General features: G+C 31.2%; 1 protein-coding gene across 1 annotated transcript; it reads right to left on the bottom strand.

The window, feature by feature from the left end:
• Window positions 1–6,824: 6,824 nt before the first annotated feature.
• On the bottom strand, window positions 6,825–9,205 carry TRIADDRAFT_51517 (uncharacterized protein; the record flags this gene model as incomplete). Its single annotated transcript, XM_002107685.1, has 12 exons — window positions 6,825–6,953; window positions 7,094–7,181; window positions 7,489–7,541; window positions 7,648–7,683; window positions 7,809–7,883; window positions 8,010–8,066; window positions 8,196–8,239; window positions 8,358–8,455; window positions 8,542–8,627; window positions 8,716–8,820; window positions 8,911–9,016; window positions 9,150–9,205. 12 exons carry the CDS (start codon window positions 9,203–9,205, stop codon window positions 6,825–6,827), a joined length of 933 nt encoding a protein of 310 aa, XP_002107721.1.
• Between the last annotated feature and the right edge of the window lie 2,910 nt (window positions 9,206–12,115).

The raw sequence follows: 12,115 nt of genomic DNA, 5'->3' as shown, positions 1-12,115 counted from the left end.
GAAGAATAGGGAGTTCTATTTCCCTTGAATATGGATCATTGGATATTATTTTCGAATCTCAACATAACAAAAATTTCAGCATGCTTTTGCAAGATGCGATGGCGTAATCCTCGACACGAGGATTTAGGTGTAAAATAGAGAATGGAATGTTTTACCATTGGCGTTGATGACTGATAGATATAAATGGATGTCAATCTTACATAGAATTAGCTCATTTGATAGACCAACCATTGTGCAGACTGTCAAAGTTTATTTATTATCCTGCATAGTAGAAATCCTGCTGAGTCATAACAAGCCGAAGATCGGCCTCTACAGCTCAAAACATTCCATGCATGTAAAAAGACCAACCGACCTTGTTTGATTATTAAACATTTAAACTCTGCAAATGCTGAAATAAATTTCGTTACCTTAGGAAATGATTTCATGCTATCATGTTGCATGACATGTTGTAAAATGATTTACATGATGCTTAAAGCTCAAGCCATTTAGAATTGCCTAACGAGTTAACCGCTGTTTCGTTTTACCTCACAGAAAATGAAGCCGATTACAAATTTCATTTGTTGATCGCTTTTAACTTTGCCTAGGTTAAAGATTGAGCGTATTCAATCTTTAATGACCGCATCCTTTATTACATAACTGAATTTTTGTCGCTTTCGTCAAACCTTTTGGTGCATCTAACACAAGTTTTTAATGGATATTAACATTCATTGCATTTTCTGATGATTTATTACCCGTTACTGAAGAAGCATTCATTGAATTCTTCATGGTTCAAAATAGCCACCTCATTTACTTGCTGTTCGATTGACAGATTACTCAGTTTATTAGTGTTGTACAACTCCTATACCAATTTATTATTCTCTACTAGTGATGTATAAATTGTTTTCTTCTCAGTTCATCAATTGCTGCCGTCTACGTGACTGATTAGAATTACTTACTCTGTTTATCCGCACTGTACGATCTTCAATTTTCTCCTTAAGAGGTTCATTCTAAATCATACTGATCATTTCCCTCAATTTCATCCTCCATTTTTATGACATTATAGAACTTTATTGATTTTGGATTATGATTGGCTAGCCTACAGTATACTGATACTTCTACACATTGAAAATTTTATTACATTTACCTACCATAATTATTTTGTTTAGACGATGTTGAAAACTGGCCGTTAACGGCCATTCTTTTTACATTTTATATAATATACGACGGCAAATTTTCTTGTTTAATCTAAGGCACTTTTCCTCTTCTTCATCACGTTAAATAAAATACTGCGCATTTACAATTAACACTGAGGTGATTGCACTCGGGTTTAATGGGCACTCGAGGAAAGAATTTTGTACCTTTGCAAACTCTAACCAAAGGCCTTAACATTCATTAGGGAATATTATTGCATCATTGTCACAGAATATTACCGATCTTTAATTATTCTTATCCTCTGTTTTACAGATGAATACTACGATAAGATGTTATAATCATTAACTTAATTAGCATTTTTTGCAAAGATTGATCCAAATACTTGTCATTCGCTTTGCTTTTCTCATATTAAATATTCATTAGGAAGCATCGTTGCATCAATGATTGGTCGAAATCCTATGCTCATTATTTCCATTGCTTTTTGATACTAAATATTCGTTTACTTACCGGTAAACACTGGAATATGATCGTGCAATCAATAAATTATCAACTAGCATTTCTGTAAAAATTTATTGAAATACTTCTCATTCCTTCACAAACTAATTCTCAATAAATCCATTCTCTAACGCTACTATCATTTCATCAAAAGTCCATTTTCCATTCCTAAAATGATCTTCTTACTTTCCTACAAATGAAGTACTGTTGATTAATCGCATTGCTCTATCTCGGATAGGAAAGAGTTATAGTTGTTCCTGATTTATGCTACATTTATTACATGATAAATAAAATTGAATTCTTTTTATTCTTAAATTTAGACAATATTTCCGAATCGTCATCACTGTACCGAATAAATTCCACACCTTAATTTTTAGCAAAAACAAGACAGATAGGCTCAGTACTAGCAAAATTCATTTTGAAATAATACAGTAGTCACATAATCTTATAGAAGAAGATGGTATTACTCTATATTAGATTGTTTTATTCTCGATAAATAGTATTTACAATGTAATAATATTATATTTGCCGATGAATTAAACATTTAAATTGATATGAAAAAATGATCAGTTCGTAATAAATACATGGATATGGCATAGAAGTAGTAAGCCAAGAGCTTAAGGCTTAATTACTTTAATTAATAAAGGACTACATCGGTTACTAAATAGTATTTCTCTAGTCAACAATGTATTATTTTTAACTAGTAAGCCAATAAGATGATTGTTGAGTTACATATTTAGCATTAGGTATAATTATTTTATATATCGCATTGGTTACTAAATATTAGTTGTGTAGTTAACAAAGTCTTATTTTTAAATAGACGATAGTTTGTCCTCAATGAGTACAATAGCATAGCACAGAAACAGCTGCATAGACGAATGTGAAGGCATTCAATGTACATTTTAAAGTTAAATCCGTTGGATCTGGCGATAGTTAGAAATTGATGATGGTCCTGATCTTTGCACCTCATCCTATCTTGCCTTAGAATTTCAAATAATCTATGTGACAATTAATGGCAACTGTAGATAATTAATTTACTCTATCTTGGCTCATAGTAAGCTTTAAAAATTACTTATTGACTAACCAATTCAGTTATGGTTCAATTTCATATTTTTGACCAATTGTACATAACAGTCATAATTAATTAATTTATCCTTGAATAAAATTTTTGCCAGACGCTCTGCTCTATCTGACCGCTAGATAATTTCTTGACTTGTTTCTTATCCATATCTTCATATTAATCGTATCATCCAAGGTACGTGTATAAAATCGCCGATAGCAAATCATAAATTAGAAATTGAAGCAATATGAATTAGTTACATTAATTTCCATGGTAGAACAATTTTAAAGTTACATTTTTCTATTCAATTTTGATTTCAAAACATCATACTAACTTATGACCATATTCCAAGCTTATCTTTTTATAGTTTGTGACAATTTCTCATCCCATACCTCCCAAATTTTCAAGAATCTTTGAATAGCTTCACTGTTACGAGTGGATAGCAAGCACAACAGATATTGTATTTGCCTATCATCATAAAATGTTATAATTCTCTAGTTAAAAAGTATAAGTTATTTACGCAAAACGATAAAAAAATGATAATGTATTGATAAAATTGTCATTTGCAACGTTATATTGATCGTATAAGTAAGATTATCGATATTATTATCCCACTCATTCTGATTGCTTCTGCTGGTGTAATATCAATCGATAGTCAGCTTCATTAATAGTATTTTTACTTCTTAATTCTTCACTAACATACATGATATTGATGTTCGAGCTTAGGCATACTTTAGTTATGTCATGTCTGTTATTATTTAAGGCTTTCTGGTATGCAAAGTCACTTGCTATTAAAGAGAAATATCCATAAGAGTAAAGTTTAAAGTCAATATACAGTTACACGGATTGAAGTATAATGTAAATAAGTTCATCAATGAAAGACCAGCTGAAATTTTCACCTAATTTATCGCAGTAAATTTCTCGAGTCAACTAATACAAAACTAATGCCCCCTAAGTTATTAGCCCTGAGTAATAACGTTACAGCGTACAGTGCTTGTCAATTCTCCGTTAATATAATGCGAATCAAAATTTACCATTTAATTAATTAAATATCCTAAAAATATGATTTTAGCAAATGCTGCTAAATCTAATAACTAATATTTATGTGCAACCTGAATTAAACATTTGTACAATTAAAATATGATAATCTCCATTCCGTACCTACGAATATATGTGTTAGCCTTGCTTTAGATGCTGGTGTTACGGCTAGTTCTTTAATATATTCGGAGGAATCGGGGTAATTATATAATTCTATGCAGAACTTGGTAAATATTCGCACATCTTTTGATAATTTCTTAATAAATTCACACATATTTATGCCTTGATCTTTGTCCTCCTCCTTCATCATACCAGAATTGGTGATAATCGTTGTGAAAATTTGAAGCGGTACTTTGCGAACTATTCTATGATAAAATTGACGAATTATTTTGGCAACAGTAGGCTTAAAATTATCGCAAGGCCGATCTATGGTACACTCTGTAGGGTTTAACTGATCAAAAGGAATGATTTGATCTCCTTGCGATCTTTGGTTTCTGTGAGTAACTGATTGAAGACTTAATTGTTCTATGGCTTAAATTGGATATCTTGATGTTCTAGAATAAGCAATGCCAATCAATACTCAATATTAATGCTTGTTCTTGTACTGTAGATTCAAGTTTGATTTATGAATTTAGAAATTGATTGCTATCCTATATGTCTTTAGTAAAATCAAGTATTTTTAGTGTCGAGTTCTTCAAAATCAATTTGCAAATATTGAATAATTCTAAGCATAAAATGTTAAGTTCTAATACAATTGAATATTATATTAACCTTCTCCTGATAATCTTCTTGAAATTTAGACGTGAAATTTTTCACTTTCGCAAATCAGAAATGAATAATTTTGTTCGAAAAATTAGAAAATATTAAACTGATAATTCTTAAAGTTTTCCGATTATATATATCCAGTCTTCAGACTTCAATTAATAACATAAATTTATTAATACTATCTTTCAGAGTCACTACACTTATTTTCGTCATTAATCTGAAATCATGTATAGCAGATTATCGATTATGACGCATAAATCTTTACGAATTTTAAATTTTCAGCGTATAATCCTTCTAAATTTGTATTACTTGTATAATTATACTACACAGTAATCAATCAATATCTTGTCATTTTTATAAATTGCCTTGATCAATACTGATGTAATATGGATGTATTTTTATCTTTGACGATTACATCTTCTAAATGTAGGTAATACGCCATTCAGTATCTAGTACCAGCAGTGAATAGCCAATATGAGACATAGGTACTTAAATTTTATATCACATACCAGTCCATATTTACACATATAATAGCACAGAAATTAATTTCGACAACACATAGTTTAATTTTAGACAAATACCTAAAAATGTTTTTTTTATCATTGTGCTTAACATAGCTATATCAACTAGTAGGCGAAAATTCGGTATTTCATTTGAAATCTTAGACCGATTGATAAATATATTTAGTTACAATTACAGTCCTTGCTCGGCTGTTATGCATATACAATCAAATAGCAACATCGGCTCAAATCTCTTTATTGCACCATCTTGATAGTAGATAGGTTTAACTCTGATACATATTTACTATAGTTTGATGAAGTGCATTGCTGCACTCTTAAATAATATGTTTATGACTTCTATGCATGAGCTATCTCGTTCAATATGGTTATACAGCGGCCAGCTCCATAGGTAATCTAGATCTTAATAAGAATTTAGATTAAATGTTTTATGTATCGACATCTATGCTTAGAAGAACCCTTTAAATCATTTTTACTTACTTTTCAATCACTGCCATGTTATTACAACATCTTAGATAGAGTTTCCTTATCAGGGTAAGTAAAAATGACCAGTTAATCTATCGTACAAATTCAGCAACTGCTCTATGAATTGAGTCCATTTTTGATCCAGACTAGTAACTTAGGGCTGACCTATATCCAATATTATCATTTTGGGTACTATTGGCTATCTATTAAATAAGTAAATTGTAACTATCCAAATATTCTTTATTGTTAATTTTATTCTTTATAGGCATTAATATTTTCTCTCTCTTTTACTGAATTACCTTAAGTATTCTCTTACATAAATATCACGATAACGCATCCTGCTGTCGATTTGCGATAAACTTGGGAAATTTTTAGTAATGACGCAGACCTCAAATTGTTATTCCGATTAATGGTATGATACGATACAATCGCAAACGTGCTTATCACAATCTTAAAACTGTCAGAAATGCGTTCAAATAAAATTTTTAAGTTGCATTTACTATACCTGAAATAATTAACATGGCTGTAAAATAATTTTAGTGACAAATACTACTCTCAAACCGTTTTTTTATCGAATAGGGTTGGGCTTAGGTTTTACTTGATTTAAAAGTAGTACTATTTTATGAAATGATTTCCATTCCGTATCGCAATGCATTGTTTCCAGATAGGGTATCCGTATATGCTTTAGTTTATTTTGCAGATTTTCTATGCTTAAATCTCATAGAATGAAAGTATATGGAGCTAAGTAAAATTCAATTGCTTAATTGGCTTTGTTGCAGAAACATTGTATTCAAATAATCAAAGTGAATAAAAAATTCCGATTACATCACATTATACATATTGCGTAATCTTAATAATGCCATAATATCCTAATTACTACAATAAATACCATAAATTGCAAATAAAAGTTATTTTTCCTTTAATATAGTATGCTTAAATGTATATTTACAATCTTAGTTGAGTATCAATAAAAGATTTTTTGAATTTAATTTGAAAGACTTTAAGTACTACGAGATCTGCCATTATCTAAGTGTGAAGGCGTGTAATTAAAACGTAAGTTGCAAAATCCTATCAAATTATAAAGGATAGTTTTGCTCAGATTATATTATCAAATTCATCAAGTGTAACAATTCAGATCATTCGTAAGTTTATATCATTACTTTGTACAGTATGATCATTATATTAGACTAAATCTCCTATTATAGTATCACAGTCTCATTTATAAAGGCTCATCATTATACGAGATATAGCGATATTGATCATGTTTGCTAACCAAAGGGCTTTCATTTAATGCAACTTAGGAAAATATACTCTTCCCTTCTTTTCTAACTACACAAAATAGAGTTAAACCGCTATGCTTGTTTATCTAATAGCATTTGTAATTGTTGCTGCTGTTGTTTAGCGGCAATAGATGCCGCTAACTGTTCCGAGCGTTTAATATCTTGAGTAATTTGCGTCAAGTCCATTATGAACAGTTGAATCTAATGATCAGATGAGAGAAATATTTATAGGGGACTACTATTTACATAAACAATTATACCTTCTAACTAAATTCAGCGTAAAATATTATAAATTTAGTTTTAGGCCAAAATTTATCAGAAATATTCTATAATTAAGCTACCTTGTCTAATTGTAGAACTGTTTGATCAAGAGGTAAAGGTGTCTGCTTTAAGTGTTTGTTGACCAAGGTATACAAATTGTGAGTTGCCCTGTATTTAAAATATAATAGTTGATGATATAGGTATTAGAAAGCTGGATATATCAGTGAAACAGATATCGTCAAATGTCATCAATTATTTGCGAAAGTTACAATTGTTTGGTTATGTATAATATATTTATCAATTACATTTTAACCCTGCCAAGTAGAAGAGTCTTTTTAGCTGCGGTATTTTTAATAAAAGTCCATCGTGACTCCCTATAATTGCCATTACGTAAAATTAAAAATCAATAAGTTACGGTGCTGTGTACTACGAAGTCCAAAATGATAGTAATCGAGCATAGGTAATCAAAATTTACCACTTTGCCGCTTCACTTTGAGTTTTTTCTAACTGTGTCTGCAGATTCGCAAGCTATTTTAAGTGATATCAGAAATAAACCATTAACACATAGATTACAGGATGAATTATTTTTTAATGGCGGTTACTTAGAGTGTAGTTAATGATATATATACATTACCTTATTATTGTAATACATAACTTCATTATTTTTCTCCTATTTTATATTTCAAAGATAAGGAAAACATTAAAGCTACCATGATGTTAATTTCATATTAAAAATCACGTATTATCGATTACGCTACAAATGTCTATTTCATCTTTTAATACATATCTATGTACCTCTTTATACTTTAAAAGCCGACCCTTTTCTACCTCTGTTGATTCTTGATTCTTTCTTTCTCGTTCAATTAAGTCCTAATTTTATGATTTGAAATAAATTACCCAATTTAAAATTTTACAAAAGCAAGTCAAATATTAATGATGCTTAAATAAATATCATAAATATGATTAATTTTAGTTAAGCTATATTATTCTACTTACATCATAAGTCGCTACCAAGGTATCGAATCTGGCGGTAATTTCTCGAATTTCACTATACTGAGAGTTAATTTAAATAAGTTAATTCTATACTATTGAACATTTCATCAAAAATGTGACTAATTCGTGCTGATACGCTTTATTGTTGAGAATTTTAAAACGAAGACGATAACATCATAACTCGCATACCTCTTCCGTCTTCTCTAAAACTTTTTCTAAATAAGCTTGATAAGCTTGGTGTAAAGAATGTTAAAGAAAATAGCTAAATTTAGTAAGAATGTAATAATTCTTTCACCGGAAGAATCGTTTGTAATGGTACTGCCACAAGCAATGCTCATATGCTAAGTGTACTTAATACTAAAGATAAAAATAAGTAAAGGATATATTTCAGTAATTTCTTTTGCATTTTGTCTCTCTGTTTGATCATGGTTTGAGTTTCATCTATCAATCTGATATAGCGAATCGAAAAAGAAATAAATTTAGGAATCCTGAAATTCAATGGATTTATACCTTTTATTGGAATTTCATTACTTACTTTATAATATCTTTATCCTTACTCTTAATTAAATCTCTTTCTTCATGTGCTTTTTTAAGTGCTCTAGTTCGTTTAGAATCATTCTCCTACAGAACGAAACCCAATTGTATTAATAATAATTGATGCTATGTCATCACACTATTTCCTCAATTTAACTTGCTGTCATAATAGAACCTTTAAGAATTTGTCAAATTTTAGAAGCGATTCTTTCAGTTGGTATTCCTTCCGCTCTAATTCCTCTCTTCGCTGTTGTAAACTTTCCATTTTCATTTGAAATTCCTAATTATTTTAATCATCATTTATTTAATATTTCTTCGAGAATATACCAATTTGAATGGCAAAATGGGTTACTAAATATAATTGATCAACCTCTTTCTGAGCAGCCAGAGCCTGCTCAACCTCAGACATTTCCCTTCTTTTCTCCAATAGTCTTGTTGCTGGTGTAAGATGGTCATCTTCGCGCTCAGGCATTTTACTATTATGAATAAATATTTTCAAATTGAATCGTCTATATGGTCAATAAGACTGTTATTCTCTACTGAAAGTCGAACTATAATAGTCCACTATGCCAAAAAGAGGCAGTGTGAAATGATCGCTTTAGTACTTACACCAGCAGTTTATCTTCGAAGGTAGTGCGAAAGTATTCCTCTAAGTTGACAGTCATCTTGATCGTTTCTTTTGCAGTAGCGTAATTCAATCGAACGATGAACGGATAATGGACAGTATTTGTAGTTTATATGAAAATTGATGTCAAGGGTTACTATCTTAAATACGAGTAAACACTATCTCAGCGTTGATAAGTAATCAATGATGAGAAATTCTCAATTGTTTAGCGTTTCAAGCCACGTAATAACTTCTCGGTCGGTGGATCGTGGCGGAGATCAATCTCGAAGCTTGTGTTGTTCAACGTTTGCAATATGATGAAACTTTAATAAAATAATATACTACTACGAGTATGTAATAGCAGTTCGTATATCTATACTCGTAATTCTTTTAAGCAGCAATTTACCGCAGTTGTAGACACCAACAATGTTGCATTAGCTTGTCGCTTGTAATAGCCGTTATGCCTCTTAAAGATGGACAATATACAAATCCGGCTTGAGTAGTATGCAATACAGTGGCCGTCTTAACTTAACTTGTATCTCGTTGCATAGCAACAATTGCTTGACGACGATTGATCCGTACAACTCATGCGTGATTCCCATCCATTTCTTTTAGAGCATGCGGAGACTAGTACCTACAGTAGGTAGAAACGCTCCATTACCTAGTAATCCGTGACTGAACACTCAGTGTCCACTGTACAGTATACAGCGTATGGAATACTAGAAGAAGGCTTCTTCTAGTATTCCATGACAGTGTTCCCAGTAAAGAAAGAGAGGGAGAAGAAGTCCTTTAAAATAATTAGAATGAAATATACATCGAAAACGATACACTAATGGCGTTTTTGTAGGTGTAGTACAGTACAGTATCTGGTTTCAGTGGTAGCGTATAGTATAGTAGACTGACTGGAAAAATGATACGGGAAACTTTCGTGCATTACCCATACAATAGTAAAATAAATACTGGATTGACTTACTCCAGGGACACAGCTCAACATACTGTACAGTACAAGTTGTGTACAGTGTACAGTACATAACTCAGAATGCCAACTACTGTACGGTACTGTACTGTACAGTGTACAGTACAAATTACTGATTCTCAGTACTGTACTGTACTGTACTGTAGACCGTAGTCCCTGGAGATTCGCGGGAAAAATTAAATTCAAGCTCACATGGAAATGGACAACAACGTAGAACAGGAAAAATTTCAATTTACCCAAAATATTTCCTTGGAGAACATGTAACTATGAATTAAAGTAGTATGGCATGGGATAGAAAGTAAAATATTTCCTATATCTACCGCGATGTTGCATACGATTATACTATACAGTTTCAGTAGTGTACAGTGTAGGAGCAAGGCTTGAGCTACTAGATGGAGCATGCAACTCAACATAGACTCCACAAGTGCAATGTTGCATCTTGCTTAGTAGATCAGACTGAATTCGGTAGTCATTACCTTATATTTTACTTTCATACTATTCGCTGTATACTTAATACACTTAATATAGATGTTAAAATTCCCTATGCACAGCGGTTATAATCCTTGCTTTTCTATCATTCTACTAATTCAATTGCTAACTTCTACAAGTTAGAGTCTCACTTTAGCCTGTGTGAATTTTTCATCTGATACTATTTGTGTTACGGTCATCTTACTACTTAAACCCTATTTTTCTTAGCACCTCATTTATTTACTAGGTGATTTTCTTATCACAAAACTGAGTTGGTAGAATCTAAATGAGACTGTTTATTACAACATATAAATGATCAATAAATGACTGATTGGATATAAGCTACTAAATAACACTTAATGAATTGCATAATTTTATTTTTAGCCGAGCTATTCAAAAGAAATTTATTGAAGAAAGAAACTGGGATCAATTCCACTCTCCTCGGAATGTATTGTTAGCTTTAGTGAGTACTAGAAATCAATGAAATTTCACAAATGGGATGGTCGCAAATCTGACAATCCTTTTACTGTGTTTGTGCTCGCGTTTTAATGGGCTATCATAGCTACGACCTTGACTACTGTAGATAGCAAGTCTTTTCTGAAAAAGACTAGCGTAAAAAAATTTGTAAATTTAAATTCTTCATCTTCAGCTAATGACTGATAACAATAATTAGCCAGCACATAACATGATTGCATTTATCTCCACTATAGACTGGGGAAGTTGGAGAATTAGCGGAAATATTGTAAGTAGTAGTTATCGTTAACCAATTCCTGAAACCGATATGATCTCCAGGCATTGACAGCGTTCTTATGGAATACAGTATTTTAAAGGTCTTAATCTGGACTTGCCTACAGCCATAGAATAAGCCTGAAGCAGTTTATACTGTTTTACACATTTCCATCATCATATTGTACAACTGCAATAATCTTGTTTATTATATTCTCATATGACAATCATTGAATCGCTTTAAGATGATGAACTAAACTCCTGCTACTTTCATTTAATAATTAAGCTGATGATAACAGATTCTGTAACTGACTTTGAAAATTCTTACGCCATGCACTTAATAAATATATGTTTTTATGTTGTTTGTGTTACAGTCAATGGAAAGGAGAAGTTCATGAAGGCTTGCCAGGTATTTAATTCTTAAAAATAATTTCAGTTATGAAGATAGATTTTATTGAAATCCTGTTGAAGTTTGGATAGCATCAGTAATCTTCTAGAGTTGTTACAAGTGTGTCATAACCTATAAATGCATACAGTAAACTAGGAAGTAGTTATACATGAGTAGACCAAAATGTTAAGATTGAAAGTGATCGATGTGTATATGTTTGATATTGGTAAAATTTATTATTAGGCAAGAGTAAAATTCTATGTACAGCACATAAATTTAACTAGAGAGGCGAAATTATAGAAATTCTATTTATTTTAATTAGCATAACGGATTATCTATCCCTACACATACATTCCGATAGTTTTTTTTTAAATCTGTTAATGTACATCCGGAGATTTATGCAAAAACTGATT

This window comes from Trichoplax adhaerens, genomic scaffold, assembly GCF_000150275.1.
Source record: "Trichoplax adhaerens TRIADscaffold_1 genomic scaffold, whole genome shotgun sequence".
In the NCBI taxonomy this organism is placed as follows: Eukaryota; Metazoa; Placozoa; class Uniplacotomia; order Trichoplacea; family Trichoplacidae; genus Trichoplax; species Trichoplax adhaerens.
Note: the sequence above shows the minus strand (reverse complement) of the source record. Positions and strands in the feature narration are given on the sequence as shown.